This window comes from Heterodontus francisci, chromosome 33 (assembly GCF_036365525.1).
Source record: "Heterodontus francisci isolate sHetFra1 chromosome 33, sHetFra1.hap1, whole genome shotgun sequence".
NCBI lineage: Eukaryota > Metazoa > Chordata > Chondrichthyes > Heterodontiformes > Heterodontidae > Heterodontus > Heterodontus francisci.
The window spans coordinates 19667425-19687638 of record NC_090403.1 but is presented as its reverse complement, the minus strand read 5'-3'; the positions used below and the strand labels follow the sequence as shown (position 1 = coordinate 19687638).

Here is a 20214-nt window from a genome sequence, read left to right as displayed (position 1 = left end):
TTGGGGACGAGCGACCATAATATGATAGAATTCTTCATCAAGTGACGTAGTTGATTCTGAGACAAGGGTCCTGAATCTTAGTAAAGGAAACTACAAAAGTATGAGGCGCGAGTTGGCCATGACGGATTGGGAAACGTTACTTAAAGGGATGATGATGGATGAACAATGGCAAACATTTAAAGAGCGCATGGATGAAATGCAACAATTGTTTATTCCTGTCTGGCGCAAAAGTAAAACGGGAAAGGTAGCCAAACCATGGCTTACAAGGGAAATTAGAGATAGCATTAGATTCAAGGAAGAGGCATACAAATTTGCCAGGAAAAACAACAGACCTGAGGATTGGGAGCAGTTTAGAATTCAGCAAAGGAGGACCAAGGGATTGATTAAGAAGGGGAAAATAGAGTACGAGAGCAAGTTTGCGGGGAAAATAAAAACTGACTAAAAGTTTCTATAGGTATGTGAAGAGAAAAAGATTGGTGAAGACAAATGTAGATCCCTTACAGTCAGAAACAGGGGAATTTATTATGTTTTAGTTTTAGTTTTTTTAGAGATACAGCACTGAAACAGGCCCTTCGGCCCACCGAGTCTGTGCCGACCATCAACCGCCCATTTATACTAATCCTACACTAATCCTATATTCCTACCACATCCTCACCTGTCCCTATATTTCCCTACCACCTACCTATACTAGGGACAATTTATAATGGCCAATTTACCTACCAACCTGCAAGTCTTTTGGCTTGTGGGAGGAAACCGGAGCACCCGGAGAAAACCCACGCAGACACAGGGAGAACTTGCAAACTCCACACAGGCAGCACCCAGAATTGAACCTGGGTCGCTGGAGCTGTGAGGCTGCGGTGCTAACCACTGCGCCACTGTGCCGCCCCATATGGGGAATAAAGAAATGGCTGACCAACTAAATGCATACTTTGGTTCTGTCTTCACAAGGAGGACACAAATATCATACCAGAAATGTTGGGGAACACAGGGTTTAGTGAGAGAGAGGAACTGAAGGAAATCAGTATTAGTAAAGAAATGGTGTTGGGGAAATGGATGGGATTGAAGGCCGATAAATCCCCAGGGCCTGATGGTATGCATCCCAGAGTACTTAAGGAAGTGGCCCTAGAAATAGTGGTCATCTTCCAAGATTCTATAGACTCTGGAACAGTTCCTACAGATTGGAAGGTAGCTAATGTAACCCCACTATTTAAAAAGGGAGGTAAAGAGAAAGCAGGGAATTATAGACCAGTCAGCCTGACGTCAGTAGTGGGGTAAATTCTAGAGTCCATTATCAAAGATTTTATAGCAGAGCACTTCGAGAACAGTGGTGGAATCGGACAGAGTCAGCATGGATTTACGAAAGGGAAATGCTTGACAAATCTACTAGAATTCTTCGAGGATGTAACTAGTAGAGTTGATGAGGGGGAGCCAGTGGATGTGGTTTATTTTGATTTCCAGAAGGCTTTCGACATAGTCCCACATAAGAGATTAGCATGTAAAATTAAAGCACATGGAATTGCGGTTAGTGTATTGCGATGGATAGAAAATTGGTTGGCGGACAGGAAACAAAGAGGAGGGATAAATGGGTCTTTTTCAGAATGGCAGGCAGTAACTAGTGGGGTACCGCAGTGATCGGTGCTAGGACCCCAGCTATTCACAATATATATTAATGATTTAGATAAGGGAACTAAATGTAATATCTCCAAATGTGCAGATAACACAAAACTGGGTGGGAGGGTGAGTTGTGAGGAGGATGCAGAGAGGCTTCAGAATGATTTGGACAAGTTGAGTGAGTGGGCTAATGCATGGCAGATGCAGCATAATGTGGATAAATGTGAGGTTATCCACTTTGGTAGCAAAAACAGGAAGGCAGATTATTATCTGAACAGCTATAAACTGAGAGAGGGGAATATGCAGCGAGACCTGGGTGTTCTCGTACACCAGTCGCTGAAGGTAAGCATGCAGGTCCAACAGGCAGTAAAAAAGGCAACTGGTATGTTGGCCTTCATAGCGAGAGGATTCGAGTACAGAAGCAGGGATGTCTTGCTCAATTATATAGGGCCTTGGTGAGACCACAGCTGGAATACTGTGTGCAGTTATGGTCTCCTTATCTGAGGAAGGATGTTCTTGTTATAGAGGGATTACAGCGAAGGTTTACCAGACTGATTCTTGGGTTGGCGGGACTGACGTATGAGGAGAGATTGAGTTGGTAAGGATTACATTCGCTGGAGTTCAGAAGAGTGAGGGGGGATCTCATAGAAACCTATAAAATTCGAACAGGACTTGACAGGTTAGATGCAGGAAGGATGTTCCTGATGGTGGTGGAGTCCAGAACTAGGGGTCATAGTCTAAGGATACAAAGAGCAGTACAGCACAGGAACAGGCCATTCGGCCCTCCATGCCTGCGCCGATCTTGATGCCCGCCTAAACTAAAACCTTCTGCACTTCCGGGGACCGTATCCCTCTATTCCCATCCTATTCATGTATTTGTCAAGATGCCTCTTAAACGTCGCTATCGTACCTGCTTCCACCACCTCCCCCGGCAGCAAGTTCCAGGCACTCACCACCCTCTGTGTAAAGAACTTGCCTCGCACATCCCCTCTAAACTTTGCCCCTTGCACCTTAAACCTATGTCCCCTAGTAACTGACTCTTCCACCCTGGGAAAAAGCTTCTGACTATCCACTCTGTCCATGCCACTCATAACTTTGTAAACCTCTATCATGTCGCCCCTCCACCTCCATTGTTTCAGTGAAAACAATCCGAGTTTATCCAACCTCTCCTCATAGCTAATGCCCTCCAGACCAGGCAACATCCTAGTAAACCTCTCCAAAGCCTCCACGTCCTTCTGGTAGTGTGGCGACCAGAATTGCACACAATATTCTAAGTGTGGCCTAACTAAAGTTCTGTACAGCTGCAGTACGACTTGCCAATTTTTATACTCTATGCCCCGACCGATGAAGGCAAGCATGCCATATGCCTTCTTGACTACCTTATCCACCTGCGTTGCCACTTTCAGTGACCTGTGGACCTGTACGCCCAGATCTCTCTGCCTGTCAATACTCCTAAGGGTTTTGCCATTTACTGTATACTTCCAAACCTGCATTAGACCTTCCAAAATGCATTACCTCACATTCGTCCAGATTAAACTCCATCTGCCATTTCTCTGCCCAAGTCTCCAACCGATCTATATCCTGCTGTATCCTCTGACAATCCTCATCACTATCCGCAACTCCATCAACGTTTGTGTCGCCCGCAAACTTACTAATCAGACCAGCTACATTTTCCTCCAAATCATTTATATATACTACAAACAGCAAAGGTCCCAGCACTGATCCCTGCGGAACACCACTAGTCACAGCCCTCCATTCAGAAAAGCACCCTTCCACTGCTACCCTCTGTCTTCTATGACTGAGCCAGTTACGGGGTAAACCTTTCAGGACTGAGATGAGGAGAAATTTCTTCACCCAGAGAGTGGTGAGCCTGTGGAATTCTACCACAGAAAGCAGTTGAGGCCAAAACATTGTATGTTTTCAAGAAGGAGTTAGCTATAGCTCTTGGGTCTAAAGGGTTTGGGGCGAAAGTGGGATACTGAGTTGGATGATCAGCCATGATCATAATGAATGGCGGAGCAGGCTCGAAGGGCCAAATGGCCTACTCTGCTCCTATTTTCTATGTTTCTATGAAATGTCATCTCTGGTAGAGCAGTACTGCTGTATTGCTGGCTGTGTGTGCTGTATCCTATCAGGCCATTCCTGGATCACTTGCTGAGATAGCATCTGTAACTCCTTGTGTTGCTGGTCTCATCTCTGATTTGATTCAGTTTCGGTGGTGTTACGTTCACTAGGTGATGAATCTTTATGCCTAGATCTTCTATCTCATGTTTCTGCTGTGGTGACAGCTGAGATAGGGTGTCTGCTCGAACCATTTCTCTTCCTGGCTTGTATTTCAGAGTGAAATCGTAACTCTGAAGCCTCAAGAGTAATCTCTGCTGGTGCTTTACATAGATTTTTCTTGTAGATCTGCTCCAGTGGACAATGATCACTCTCCACTATGAACTTTCTCCCATTGAGATATATGTGGAATGTCTCACATCCATACATGACTGCCAAATGCTCTCTTTCTGTGTTGGCATATCTTGTCTCAGCTGATGTTAGACTTTGGATGCAAATGCTACTGGCTTTCCCTCTTGTACCAGGGCTGCTCCCAGTCCTTTTGTGGAAGCATCTACTTACAGAGTGACAGGTTTCTTCCTGTTGTAGTGTGACAGACTTGTCTCCTTGCATACTACCTTTCTGAGTTTGCTGAAACTCCTGTCATGTGACTCTGACCATTGGTGCTCTACATCTTTTATCAGCTCCCACAGGTTTGCTGTGTTGTTTCGACATACAGAATAAAGGAGCTCATGTATTGTATCAAACCAAGGAAACTTCTCAACTCTCTCATCTCTTGGGGCTTCCATCCCAGAAATGGCTGAGATTCTTTCAGGGCTTGGCTTAACTCCGTCAGGTGTGCACACCATTTTGAAGAACTGGCATTCTGTCACTTTCACAATGCATTTGTTTAGCTTAATCCCAGCTTTCCTTGGTCTCTCCATGGCTTCATGTAGATGGTTGTCATGATCTTTTCCATCTACACCATATATCTGGATATCATCAGCTATGCCGACTGCTCCTTTGCATCCCCTGTATGTCTCGTCTACTTTCTGTTGGAACACATCCTGACTCACTTTAAGGCCAAAGGGTAGACGCAAGAATTTGTACCATCCAAAGGGTGTGTTGAATGTTGTCAACAGTGAAGATTCTGCGTCTAGCTTCACATTCCAGTAGCCATTTCTGACATCAAGCTTGCTGAAAACGTTTGACCCTGCCAGTGCTGGTGTGATTTCTTCTAATGTTGGAATAGGGTAATTATCCCTCTTTATTGCTTGGTTAAGATCTTTGGGATCTAGGCAAATTCTTTGCAATCCATTTGGCTTCTCTCTCACCACGATATCATTTACCCAATCTGTAGGCTCTGTGATGCTGACGATCACCTTTTTTCCTTCCATTTCTCGGAGCTCTCTTTCTGCTTTCCTTTTAGTTCTACTGGTACTTTGCGTGGGGGATGAATCACTGGTTTCATCACTGGGTCAATAGTGATGTGATACTCAAAATCTTCGAAGCATCCAACTGTCTCATCAAAACACGCTGGGTACATTTGTACCAGATCTTCTTTGCTTCTGATCGGAGGGCGCTTTTCAATGGGTGTACTATCTTCAACCCTCAGTGTCACCTCCTTCACCTCATGGTTTACTGAGATAATTTGAAGCTTTTCACAACCCCAGGATAGATGGACCATCTGTTTCTGCGATGTAGAACATATAGTTAACATCTTTTCCTTTGTGTGTCCCTCTGATTTGGGTTGTTGCTAGCTGTCGAATCTCAGTTCCCCTGTATGCTGTTAGCATGACGTTGTTTGGTTTCAGAGCACCTTTCCTTGGATAACCATTTTCCTCCAAATTTTCAGGAAAGATCTGTTGGTATAGTCCGAGCAGGATGATGTTACTCTGCGCTCCAGTATCGATTTTCACCTTCAGATTTATCGCTGTGGGCTTTTTTCTCAGCCTCTTCCTGATCTGAATGGTTGTGTGAATTTCTTTTCTCTGGGAACTGTCACATCCAGACATTTTGTACAATTCTATGGTTCCTATGTCTATCATGTTCTCAAACCCATCGTTATCTTCCCGGGTATGGATGTTTTGGTTTCTTTCACTGTTCCTGTGCCCTGTTACTCTGGCTCTGATGACTCGTCTACCACCTTGTTGCCTTGTTCTGCACTTCTTTTCCCAGTGATTGTTCTTTCCACAAGCTCTGCAGATTGATCCATATGCGGGACATTTCCTTATGTCTGTGAATTCATGTGGTCGTCCACAGCTCCTGCACGTCCTTCTCTCTGTCTGTTGTACATTCTTTTGTTGTTGTTTCACTGCATCAACCCTGCTGCCTTTCCCTTGGCTTAATTGAAGACCAGCCGTTTGGGTGGTCAGAGTCTTCATCTGTCTGTTTGTGGCTTCATGTGCTCTGGCAGTGTCTACAGCCTGTGATATTGTGAGCTTGTCCTTTCTGATTAGAGCTTTCTGTACTTCAGGATGTGCAGAACCCCAAATGAGCTGATCTATCATCTGTGTTCATCTGTGTCCTTAAATTTACATTTTCTGGCTGCATTTTTCAATCTTGTTACAAATTGTCAATAGGCTCACCTAGTTCCTGTCTGAGGCCTTGAAATTCATATTGGTATATCCGATGATTTGATTTTGGCTGGATATGGGTGCAGAATCTTTCAAAAATTTTGTCTACATTTCTGTCCTCTTCACTTAGGTCCCAGCTGTTAAATAAATTTAATCCTTTATCTCCAGCCCACAGAAGGATATATCTGACCCGCTCCTCTTCACTAGTGCCTTTTAGGAAACTACTGAATGTCAATCTGCACTTTCGTTTGAACTTCTCAAATGCCTCTACGACATCATCAGCTCACCAATTCTTTATGGGCTGCAGCTGTGCATTCATTCATGACCCAGCTGACATTTCAGTTTTTGTTTTTGCACGAGTCAGTCAGTTTCTCTTTCTCTCTCTGGCACTAATTAGGGTCAGTTTTCCCAATCTAATTCTATTAAAATGTTCCAGGTTTACTCACAGACACTCGTTGTCACCATGTTACATTGTCTTGTTGTTTTCTGGTTCCCAAATGTTGGAAATAATCACACTTTAAACTTGGAAAGACTGGAGTCTTTGTTTAATCATTCATCCACCATGCTGCCATCTATAGGACTGGTGAAACTGGTTTTGTGTTATATATCCCATGATTCTCCAGTGCAGCCATGAATGTGGCCCCACTGGAACACTTACACATAACAACTAGTTCCCAGCTAATTAGTTCCTAGCACTTTACCAATAGTATAACAAGGGCGGCACAGTGGCGCAGTGGTTAGTACCGCAGCCTCACAGCTCCAGCGACCCAGATTCAATTCTGGGTACTGCCTGTGTGGAGTTTGCAAGTTCTCCCTGAGACCGTGTGGGTTTTGACCAGGTGCTCCAGTTTCCTCCCACAGCCAGAGACTTACAGGTTGATAGATAAATTGACCATCATAAAATTGCCCCTAGTATAGGTAGAGGGATGTGGTGGGAATATGGGATAAATATAGGATTAGTATAAATGGGTGGATAGTCAGCACAGACTCAGTGGGCTGAAGGGCCTGCTTCAGTGCTGTATCTCTAAACAAAATTTAAAAAAATATAACAGAGGTGGGGGAACAAATATACAAACAGTTCAGAGAAATGAGTAAAAAAAATAGAATAATAATCATGGAAGATTTCAACTACCCCAAAATTAATTGGCCAGAAGGAGGGGTGAAGGGAATGGAGTTCCGACATGTGCACAAGACTCCTTTCTAACCCAGTGGCTGGAATTTTTCAACCCCCCCACCAAAGAGCGGGCTGGTGGTGGGGAGATGCCGTAAAATGGAGTGGGAGGCTCAGGGGGCCCTTCCCAACCCACTCCCACTTCCATTTTATGTGGGATGGCGGCAGTGGGAACCGCCCGTCCGCCCCAGGCCAATCAAAGCCCTTAAGTGACCAGTTAACGGCCACTTAAGGGCCTCCGTCTGCCGCCACGGGGATTTTATCATTGACAGGCGGGTGGCCCAGGCCTGAGAAAAGCCACCTGTAAAAAGTAGGCGGCTTTCTGCCGGCCTGGTGGGTGGGGCCTCCTGATCAGGCATCCTGTGCCCCATGGAGGGCTGCCCCTCATGCCCCAATCACCCCCAATGCCCAACACGCCCCTCCCCCGTCCCTCAATCGACCCCCCCTTGCCTTGCTGGGGCCCAACCGATCACCCCAGCGAGGCTACAAAAACTTATCTCTTTTCCGTCCGCTCCGCCATCTTGACCATGAAGCTGGGTTGCAGTTCCAGCAGTGGCCACTGCTCCCAGTGGTGCTGCTGGGACTAAGAGCCCAGTGAATGGCTGGCAGCTCCCTTAGGTGGGCCTTCCTGCCTCAATGAGGTGGAAGTCCTGCTGATGACCAATTAAGGGCCTGGGGACTGTAAAATCCGGCTGGATCCCCAGGCCCGGCGGAGGCGGGATCATCATTGACATTTCGGTCAGAGGATGGCACCTGTCTGACTAGCGCAACATTCCAGCCAGTGTGTAAGAAACCCAATAACGGATGATTTACGACTGGGTATTACTCCACCATTGATGGTTGTGCCTTCAGTTGCCTAGCACCCAAGCCTGAAATTCACTTCCCACACCTCTCTGCCTCTCTACCTCGCTTTGCTCCTTTAAGACACCCCTTAACACCTCACTCTTTGACGAAGCATTTGGTCATCTGCCCTATTATCACCTCATGTGTCATACTTAGTTTTATAGTGCTCCTGTGAAACGCCTTTTAATCTGTTAAAGGTGCTATATAAATATAAGCTGTTGTTGTTGTATCTAGTAATGAACCAGTGCAGATTAGAGAAGTAAAAGTATGGGGCACATCTAGGCAATAGTGATCATAATATAATACACTTTAAATTAATAATTGAGAAGGACATAAGCATGTTATAGACCACAGCAATAGATTGGAGAAAAGCCAATTTTGAGAAGTTGACAGTAGAATTTGGGAAAATAAACCGGACAATGATGTTGAAGAGCAACGTGAAACATTTAAAACAGTGTTCAACAGACTCTGGGAAAAATATGTTCCACTAAAAAAACAAGAACAAGCTAAATACTAATGAGGCAGCATGGATGCCGAAAGACATAAGGGAAAAACTGAGGGTAAGGAAGGAGACATACACTAAGTACTTGGGCAGCAGGGCAGAACATGACAAGGGAGAATACAAAGAGACGAGGAGAGAAGTTTAAAAAAACTAGGAAAGGAAAGAGGGACTATAAATTAAACAAAACAATAAAAAAAATTCTACAAGCACATAAGAAAAAAGTTGGAATGGGAATAGAGCCACTAAGGACTGAACAGAAAAAAATCACAGGCAGCGATAGCAAAATGGCAGAAATATTAAAGAATTAATTTGCTTCAGTATTTTCCAGGGAGACAGATCAGGTAGATATGACATCGGAAGATGAGATTAGAAATGATAGAAACACATTTAAAAGGAGGGGAAATATTAAATAAACTAATCAAACTCAAAAAGGTCAAAACCCCTGACTCAGATGGATTGCATCCACATATTTTAAAATAAATTAGAGAAGAGAGACATGATGCACATATTTAGTAATTAATTTGTCAGAGGACTGACAAATAGTTCACTTTATAACAATATTTAAGAAGTGAGATATAACGTGCCCAGGGAACTATATACCAGTCACTTTAACATCTGTGGTCGGAAAAATAATTAATTCCCGACTAAATAAAAATATAGAAAAATATATGGAAACAAAAAATATAACAATGAATAGTCAGTATGGATTTCCAAAGGGAAAGTCTTGCTTGACCAACCTCCTTGAATTCTTTGAAGAGGTAAGAGAGAGAGTAAACAAGGGTAAGTTTTTTTGTTCATTCAAAGGATGTGGGCATTGCTGGCAAGGTCTGCATTTATTGTCATAAAAGCAAAATACTGTGGATGCTGGAAATCTGAAATAAAAACATGTAATGCTGGAAATACTCAGCAGATCTGGCAGCATCTGTGGAGAGAGAGGCAGAGTTAATGTTTCAGGTCAGTGACCTTTCATCAGAACTGGCAAATATTAGAAATGTGAAAGGTTTTAAGCAAGTAAAGCGGGGGTGGGGCAAGAGATAACCTTCTCCTTTGTTATGTATTGCCCCACCCCCGCTTTACCTGCTTAAAACCTTTCACATTTCTAATATTTGCCAGTTCTGAAGAAGGGTCACTGATCTGAAATGTTAACTCTGCTTCTCTCTCCACAGATGCTGCCAGACCTGCTTAGTATTTCCAGCATTTCTTGTTTTTATTTCAGCATTTATTGGCCATCCCCAATTGCCCTTGAGAAGGTGGTGGTGAGCCAACTTCTTGAACTGCTGCAGTACATGTGGGGTAGGTACACCCACAGTGAAGTTCGGAAGGGAGTTCCAGGATTTTGATCCAGTGACAATGAAGCAACAGTGATATAGTTCCAAGTCAAGATAGTGTGTGGCTTGGAGGGTAACTTGCAAATGGTGGTGTTCCCATGCAACTGCTGCCCTTGTCCTTCTAGGTGGTAGAGGTCATGGGTTTGGAAGATGCTGTCTGAAGAGCCTTGGTGGGATGCTGCAGTGCATCTTGTAGATGGTGCACACTACTGCCACTGTGTGTCAGAGGGAGTGAATATTTGTGAATGGGGTGCCAATCAAGCGGGCTGCTTTGTTCTGGATGGAGTCAAGCTTCCTGAGTGTTGTTGGAGCTGCATCTATCCAGGCAAGTGGAGAGTATTCCATCACACTCTTGACTTGTGCCTTGTAGATGGTGGATAGGCTTTGGGGAGTCAGGAGGTGAGTTACTCACCACAGGATTCCTAGCCTCTGACCTGCTCTTGTAACCACAGTATTTATAGGGCTACTCAAGTTCAGTTTCTGGTCAATGGTAACCCCTAGGATGTTGATAGTGGGGGATTCAGTGATCATAGTGCCATTGAGTGTTAAGGGGAGATGGTTAGATTCTCTCTTGTTTGAGATAGTCATTGCCTGGTACTTGTGTGGTGCGAATGTTACTTGCCACTTATCAGCCCAAGCCTGGATATTGTCCAGGTCTTGCTGCATTTCTACACGGACTGCTTCAGTATCTGAGGAGTCAAGAATGGTGCTGAACATTGTGCAATCATCAGCGAACATCCCCACTTCTGACCTTATGATTGAAGGAAGGTCATTGATGAAGCAGCTGAAGATGGTTGGGCCTAGGACACTATCCAGAGGAACTCCTGCAGTGATCTCCTGGAGCTCATATGATTGACCTCCAACAACCACAACCATCTTCCTTTGTGCTAGGTACGACTCCAACCAGCGGAGTGCTTTCCCCCTGATTCCCATTGACTCCAGTTTTGCTAGGACTCCTTGATGCCATACACGGTCAAATGCTGCCTTGATGTCAAGGGCAGTCACTCTTACCTCACCTCGAGTTTAGCTCTTTTGTCCATGTCTGAACCAAGGCTGTAATGAGGTCAGGGGCTGTGGTCCTTGCAGAACCTAAACTGAGCTTCCCTGAGCAGGTTATTGCTAATCAAGTTCCGCTTAATAGCACTATCTAGGACACCTTCCATCACTTTACTGATGATTGAGAGTAGACTGATGGGGCGGTAATTGGCCGGGTTGGATTTGGCCTGCTTTTAGTGTATAGAATATAGCTGGGAAATTTTCCACATTGCTGGGTAGATGCCAGTGTTGTAGCTGTACTGGAACAACTTGGCTAGGGGCACAGCAAGCTTTGCAGCACAGTTCTTCAGGCAGCTCACCACCACCTTCTCAAGGACAATTAGAGATGGGCAACAAATGCTGGCCTAGCCAGTGGCGCCCACATCCAATGAAATTGATCAGAAAAAGTTTCCTTTTATTGAAGGTAATAGAATGGAATATCTATCAAGGAGGGCAACAGGTGTACCTACCCAACATGGACTGCAGCAGTTCAAGAAGGCAGCTCACCACCACCTTCTCAAGGGCAATTATGAATGGGCAATAAATGCTGGCCTGGCCAGCGACACCCACATCCCATGAATGAATAAATAAATATAGGTTGCTAACATAATACCATTTAGTTCTACTATCCAAAACAAATTTCTGCCCAATGGATTATGATACACATGGTAATAGTTATTCATTTTGCTATGGTTAGATAGCAACTCACACATTAAGGAAGGAGAGAATTGTTCTGGAATGTTATTTTTAGACAGCCCGAGTAAAAATGGTGGTGTTAGTAAGCCTGTCTAAGGAAGGAATAAATCCTGATACTTAAAGACAGTAGCCCAAACGGAAAGACTGACCTCAACATCGGCCTCCATGTTGCTAATGTCGATTCCACATGCGTTTGAGTAAGATTGCAGCATCTCAGTCCAACCTTCATCAGTGCACTGCCTGCTCACATTCCCTATGGTGGGAGCAACATCATTAGAACTGTGGTTAATAACGACTGATTTTCCCTCTGCTACAGTGAACAGGAACCTTTGTAAATTCGGAGCAACATAGATGAACCAGTCAGCTACCCTGGATTGAAGGTTTTACAGCATTTTGCTATTTTTAGTTGTTCAGTTGGTCTGACAGCCAAACTCACACCCTAATAAGTCAAAAATCTGATGACCTCCATTGAGGACGAAGGGATAAAGAGTTAAACATTGCTGGAGAGCCAAGGTGATCTTCAAGTGATGCAGTAAATCAGCATAATCATTGGATCAGACCTATTGAGAAGCCTAGGGCACTTTTACATTGATTAACCTGTAGAATTGAGTCAGTGAACCAACTGTGGCAACCAGGTGAAGTCTGAAATATTCACAACGGAAGCATGGAAAATGGCCAAGGAACACTTATGAATGTTTGTCAGGTGAATCCTGGAGTATAATGGAGAATTCGAGAACACTTATTGGTGATAGGCTGAACAGGTTCTTAATCTCAATGAGCTGACAGTAAAATCGACCATCAAGATAAAAAGCAAAATCCTGCAGTTGCTGGAAATCTGAAATAGAGCCAGAAAATACTGAGCAGGTCAGACAGCATCTGTGGAGAGAGGGAGTCAGAATTAATGGTTCAGTGCGACGACCCTTTGTCAGAGTGACGGTAACCCAACCTTCCTCTCTTCACAGATGCTGCCTGACCTGCTGAATGTTTCCAGTATTTTCTGTTTATATTTCAGTCATAAAGCTGGTGGGCTGCTTTGTTTTACTGTTCTACTTTTTTTTGTAACCGGGATGAAGGGTCAAAGCCCAGACTGCAAGGTGAAAGAGAAGCTTGGTAATCGTCAAGTCCTGAGCATTAAAAAACTGAAAATTGAAGAGACTGAGGGAGATGAGGAGTTCCACAGTTTTGACGTTGAGGGTAAGAATGAGTTAAAGCAGGAGCTTGGACAATACCCCTGGATTTCAACACAGAGGATGTAGAGAGGAGGCAGAACATATAAGAACATAAAAGTAAAATACAAAAGCAAAATACTGCGGTTGCTGAAAATCTGAAATAAAAATGGAAAATGCTGGAAATACTCAGCAGGTCTAGCAGCATCTGTAGAGAGAGAAACAGAGTTAACGTTTCAGGTCGATCACCTTTCATCAGAATTCATGAGGAAAGGTCATTGATCTGAAACGTTAACGTTAACAGATGCTGCCACACCTGCTGAGCATTTCTAGCATTTTCTGTTTTTATATAACATAAACTTGACTGTATTACTGAAAAATTAAATTCATGAATAAGTTATGTGAAATAACTGAAATGTTACTCTCTTGGTGCTTTTCAGGTCACAAAAACTGGGCCGAATTCTATAGACCTGCCGCTGAAAGTGGCGGCGGGTGAAAAAAATGGCGTCCCACCGTCCCAGGCTGCACGGCAAAGAGCCGCTGCAATGCCAAGCGCGGCAGCTCATTTAAACATTCAGAGTGGGCCGCCCCCCCCCCCGATCACATGGAGCAGGTGGCCCGTCCGTCACTGGCAATAGCGTCAGCTGCCTGTGCACAGGTGCTAACGCCATTTTTAAAGGGCTTTGAGTCCTTCCGGGATTTTTTAAGAAATCGGAATATATTTATTAAAATAATTAAAACCAGTATTTTTGAAACTCTCCCACCATCCCCAATCACCGCAATATTAAATCCTTGCCCTCTCCAGCCCAAAACACTTGCCTTTTTCAAACGACCTTTCACCCCTCAAAGTGCATCACCCTTCCCACCATCCCCTCCACCAATGAGAAGACTTTATTACTGCTCTCCCCCCACCACAGAAAAACTGACCTGCTCCCCCCTCCCAACCAGCCTTGATTCCCCGGACGGGGATTGGAAGGTGTGGGAGTGCCAGACTCCGGGATGAAGATTGCAATGGGACCGGAGGCAAAGGCGGGCTTGCAATTAAGTCAGGTATGTAGATTTATTTAAATATTTAAATTACGGTCCGAATGCCAAGTAGCGGGAGCGGGGTGGGGGGCACCATGAGGCCTCTCCGCCTCTGTGGAGAGCGGGCCACGTCCTGCTGGTATCGAGGTCCGTGGAGGGCCTCATCCGGGGCAATCTTCATGCACCCCCCGCCACAGAACCCGACGTTGAGGCCTCTATAAAATCCAGCTCACTGTTTAGTAAGGAGCAAGCCCATATTTAATGATCAGGTTCTATCAGTTTTAACCTTCTCCTTGATATCAGCTGTGGCTCAGTGAGTAGGACTTTTATACCTCCCTCAGAAGGTTGTGGGTTCGAGTCCAACTCCAGAAACCTAAACACAAAATATAGTCTGATGCTTCAGTGCAGTACTGAGGGAGTGCTGTGCTGTCTTTCAGATGAAATATTAAACCCTAGGTGGATGTAAAAAATATCTCTGCACTGTTTCATGAAAAGCAGGGGCATTCTCTTGGTGTCATGGCCAACAACCTAAAAAAAAATCAAACTATCTGTTCATTTTTCTCATTGCTATTTGTGGATTCTTGCTTTGTGCAAATTGGCTGTTGTGTTTTCCTACATTACAACAGTGACTACAATTCAGAAGTATTTAATTGGCTGTACTGCACTTTGGGATGTCCTGAGGTTGTAAAAGGAGCTATATAAATGCAAGTCTTTCTATCTGTACTGTGACTGGAACTTCAACAAACTACAAACATAAACCAGTCACTCAACTTCTGTGAAGGGTTACGATGGACGATGCAGTTTAATTCAATTATTTTTATTCCAATGTTTCATTGTGTCCTCCAAGAGCTTTACGTCTTATCAAATGTATGGAGATTGGTAGTGAAACGTTGAAAGCAATCAAATGGAGAAGAGTCATGCAGAGAGATAGAATCCCATGCATTCACCTCTCAGATGAGTGTGTGATTACAGCTTAGGCTGACAATAACTGTCTTCCCCCTCAATGGCTTGTAAAGGTATCAGATTAAACAAATTGGGGTAATCTCGAGTTAGCTCCTAGTGGGTGAGGGCCCATGGTACCAAAAATCCCACACCATACAAACTGGAATCAAAGCAGCAAACTGACAGGTTTGAAGTGGTAAATGGAAAGATTTTCTGAAAAATGGAAACATTTGGGTGAGGGGACACTATTGAGGGAAAGTAGAGGGAATAAATCTCTGAATCTAACCCCAGTATGCTTGGTTCTGACAATGGTGGAAAGAACCGTCCGTTCCTCAGCATGTGTCAACTAACAACCCAACGTTCCTTAAAAATAAGTTTTTCCTGGGGTTAATTTTCCTTGTAATTTTGAGGAGTTGTTTGCAGTGGGCCCCTCTCTAAAGGCAGTTAAGGGCACACAAGGCAGCACTGATATCACTCAAGTAAACCTTGTATAATCTTTAATATGTAAGTTCAATAATGGGCCATTGGTAAGGATACTTAATCCTTTGTTTACAATTCATGAGCCTGTGTTACTAACCAGAGGGGAATATTTATTATTCCACATCTAATGAAATTGTAAACTTGTGTAGAACTTGCTTTCTGAAGTGGAACTTCACATGACAGGAGTGTGTATCAAGAGTTTGCAGAATGAGCTCAATTCACCTAGTTCACGACCTGTGGAATTTTCTGTCCAAGAGCAGAGATAAAGGGAACATACTCGAATTGTTTGGATGTAACAAGCGGTGTTCAAACTTTTCATCATATTTATTAATGACAGGGATGAAGGAATAGAAAGTGGCATATCCAAGTCTGCTGATGCCACTAAGTTAGGAGCGATAGTAAATAGTGTAGATGGGAACAGGAAATTACAGAAAGGACATAGATAGACTGAGTGAGTGGGCAAAACTATGGTAAATGGAGTTCAATTTGGCCAAGTGCAGGGTCACTTTGGATCCAAGAAAGACAGATTGGAATATTTTCTATATGGTGAGATATCAGGAACTGTAGAGAAATAAAGAGATTTGGGTGTCTAAGTACACAAATCACTTAAAGCTAATAGGCAGGTACAAAAATCAATAAAAAATGCTAATGGATAGAATCTTCTGCAGCACTGAAGAAAGCCAATCAAACCATCATGCTCTACTGGCTCTTCAAAAGAGCTATCTAATTAGACTCAGTCCATTGATCTTTCCCCATAGTGCTACAAATATTTCCTTTCAAGTATTTATCCAATTCATCTTTGAAAGTTATTAATGAATGTGCTTCCTGCACCCTTTTGGGCAGCGCATTCCAGATCATAAGAACTCTCTACATAAAAAAAACACTTCCTTTCATCTCCCCTCTGGTTCTTTTGCCAATTATCTTAAATCTCTGCCAGCTGCAACAGTTTCTCCCTAAATACTCTATCAAAACCCCTCAAAATGTTGATCATCTTAATTAAATCTCTCTTTTACCTTTTCTGCTCTAAGGGGAACAATCCCAACTTTTCCAATCTCTTCATGTAATTGAAGTCCCCCATCCCTGTTCTCATTCTCATTCTCATAAATCTCCTCTGCATTCTCTCCAAGGTCTTGAAATCCTTTCTAAAGTGTGGTGCCCAGAATGGGCATAATGCTCCAACTTGAGCCTAACCAGTGATTTAGAAAGGTTCAACACAACTTCCTTGCTTTTGTACTTATAAAGCCAAGATTCCCAGCCTTCTCAACTTGCCACCTTAAAAGATTTGTGTATGTAAACCCTCAGGGCTCTTTGTTAATGCTTCCCTTTAATACTGTACCATTTAGTTTATATTGCCTCTCCCATTCTTTCTTCCAATATGTATCACTTTACACTACCCGGCCTTAAATTTCATATGCCATGTGTCTGCCCATTTCATCAGTCTGTCAATGTCCTTCTGAAGTCAGTTAGTATCCTCATAGTTACAAAATTTCAGAGTTTCGTGTCATCTGAAAATGTTACAATTATGCCCTGTAAGCCCAACTCCAGGTCGCTAATATATGTCAGAAAGAATGACTCTTGTGGGACACTATTGTATACTTGCCTCCAGTCTGAGTGGATGAGCAAGCAAGAAACAGCCACACAAATGGGCCTGGGTTGGTTGCAGTCTGTGAGTTGAATTGCCTGGATTCAGAGTGGTCACATCTCTGCCTGCGTTAGGAACTGATCGGCTGAATTGACTGGTGCTTTGGTAACACTTCCTACAATCAGATTTCTGAAGGGCTTTTCTCCAACTATACACCAAAAAAAATCACATTCTGAAGGTGACAGTTACTTAAATTACTTAGGCATAAAATTGATTGGGTTTTACGTATGTTCTGGTTGCCCTGGTTTCTATTTGTGGTGAACTAACACTTTTACAAGAGTTTTAGCAGTTGTGTCAGATACTGATTAAGAATGTACCATCAGCATGTTTAAAAACAAATCTTTGACTGTGAGGATAGCTGTGGGAAGTCATTAATGCAACTAACAGGCACGTTAATAAAATGTGCTGAACACAAACCCCAAGGAACGCAGTTCAAACCAGGCAGTAAATTTTCAAAACACACTTTCAATTTTTGCTTTCCATGTGGGGCTGTGTGAACGTGTCGAAAGCCCCAAGTTCCTTTAGCCTATTGTACCCAAAATTGTGTCACACATTTTCTTATCACTGAACAATAGGGGAGTGAGCCTCCGGCTTAGTGATAGCCTCTGAGTCAGAAGATGCATCACTCGAACCCCACTCCAGACAGTCACAGCAAGTGGAGACCAGACCGCTCTGAATTCTGGGTTGACAACCAGCAGGATACCTGTGTCCAATAGATGTGGGTGGCCCTTTCCTCATTGTCTGGGTTGTGGGAGCCCATAAAATTCCCAGCTGTATAGGACTAACCATGGTTATGGCCATGGAAGGAGGGTTCATGTTGCGCCCTGTCAGACTGGTAATCAGTCTACGAATCCTTCCATTATTTCATACTGTTTTCCAAGGGAAAATATGACAAATCATCAATGGCAATGCTTTTTGTTTCAATGCAGGTCAAGGTCATCTCAAGGATTTACTGTCGTCTTCAGAAACCTCCCAAACTCAGGGACATCATGATTCTCTGAAAATAGAATCGCCCAGATTAACACCATTGAAATGACGCTGTGCAATGGTTGTCAGAGTACTTGATGTGGATTCCCTTTGTTGGCCGCTGTCACTAAGAGGAACTGTGCATTTAAAAAAAAAACTTCTGTACATTAATGAAGTGTGGAAGAAAGAAGAAAGACTTGTGTTTCCACAGCACCTTTCATAACCTCAGGATGTCCAAAGTGTTGTACAGCCAATGAACTACTGTTGTAATAACGGAATTGTGACAGCCAATTTGTGCACAGCAAACAGAAATAAGCAACATCATTTCTAGGCATGAAGGATTTTATCTAGAGTACATGGAATGAAGGGGTATTCAGAGAATGTAGAAATCATAAGGAATGGAGAAATATTTAAGGAATGGAGGGGGTTGCACAAACAGCAACATGATAATGATCAGATAATCTGTTTTAGTGATGTTGCTTTGAGGGACAAATATTGGCCGGGACAATGGGGAGAACTCCCCTGCTCTTCTTAAGAGTGTTATGGGATCTTTTACATTCACCAGAGAGGACAGATGGGGCCTCGGTTTCATGCCTCATCTGAAAGATGGCACCACAGACAGTGCAGCACTCCCTCCGTGCTGGACTGGAGCATTGGCCTAGGTTTTGTGTGGGGTTTGAACCCAAAAACTTCTGACTGAGGTGAGAGTGCTACCACTGAGCCACGGCTTGCAAAAGGGAAGCTGGGAAGTCATTTTACAAATTGGCATTTCTGGGTGTGGAGCTTTCTGCTCCTAATGTGCAAAGCTCAATGTTGGAAGGCTGAATTCATAAAACTGCCCTCTCGGTGTAAAGTGGCCGTGAGACAGAGCTTAGGAAAATTAAATGGTTTCTTCATCTGAGTTTTCATCAGCTCTGTGTGAAACCCTGACAGCAGCACTGTTCAGAGGAAGAGTTTATGTAAACATTGTTAAGGGACATAATAAAATGTCACCCAGAAATAAATGTCATAGTGAGCTGTCAGAATCAGCTCATTCACGAATCCCCAGGACAGAATTATGTATTTGTGTAATGATGTTAGACAGAATGCATTGGAAGTGCTTTGGTATTCAGGAAGCAATAATGACCCTTTCGTGTCTCCGTCTGTGAAATCCTTCCATTTGTCATTGTTAAAGATTATTCCAAAGAAGATGCTGAACCGTGAAAGATAAACAATCCGTTTTGTTTCAGTTTCTCTCATTTATATTTTGTGCGGGATTGTCACATCACTGGATGCTTTCCAAGTCTTTTCAATAGTTGAACTTTTCTGTGTGAGTTATTGAGTGGAGGAATATTAAAGAACAACCCGAGGGAAGAAAATCACACAGGGAGCATTGTTTTGAACTGAGAAGCATTGGTGAAATGTGTCAGCTGTGGCTCAGCTCTCTCACCTCAGAGTTAGAAAGTTGCGCATTTTTAAAAATTCATTCTTGGGATGTCAGTCTCACTGGCATGGACAGCATTTATTGTCCATCCCTAATTCCTTTGAGCAGGTGGTGAGCTGCCTACAACTGAGCAGCTTGCTAGGCCATTTCAGAGGGCAGTTAAAAGTCAACCACTTTGGTGTGGGTTTGGAGTCACATGTAGTCCAGACCAGGTAAGGATGGAGGATTTCCTCCCCTGAAGGGCATTAGTGAACGAGATGGGTTTTTACAACAATCCAATATTTTCATGATCATTATTAATGAGACTAGCATTTTATTCCAGATTTATTAATTAATTGATTTTAAATTCCCCCAGCTGTCATGGTAGGATTTAAACTTGTGTCTCTAGAGCATTAGTCCAGGCCTTTGGATTGCTAGTCTGGTATCATTACTACTATGCTATCATCCCCTTCAAATCCAATTCCAGAGGCTTGAGCACTAAATCCTGGCTGACACTCCATGTAGCAGCACTGAGGAAGTGTTGCACTGTTGGAGGTGCCATCTTTCGGATGAGATGTTAACCAAGGACGTATCTGCCCATTTAGATGGATGTAAAATTATCCTGCCCAATATTTATCCATCAATCAAAACAGATTATCTGATTTATTTCATTGCTGTGTGCAAATTATCTGTTGCGTTTCCTACATTATAACAGCAAGTTCAAAGACTTGATTGGCTGTAAAGTGCTTTGGGACATCCTGAGGCTGTGAAAGGTGCTATATAAATGC

The 20214-nt window shown here is 43.4% G+C and overlaps 1 protein-coding gene across 1 annotated transcript in view; it reads right to left on the bottom strand.

The window, feature by feature from the left end:
• The window catches only part of LOC137347984 (vasoactive intestinal polypeptide receptor-like), a 68293-nt gene that overhangs the window by 35870 nt on the left and 12209 nt on the right, over window positions 1-20214 (bottom strand). The window contains exon 4 of the mRNA XM_068013056.1: window positions 11952-12055. Coding sequence (XP_067869157.1) covers window positions 11952-12055 — 104 coding nt within the window. The remainder of the gene's footprint in view (window positions 1-11951; window positions 12056-20214) is intronic.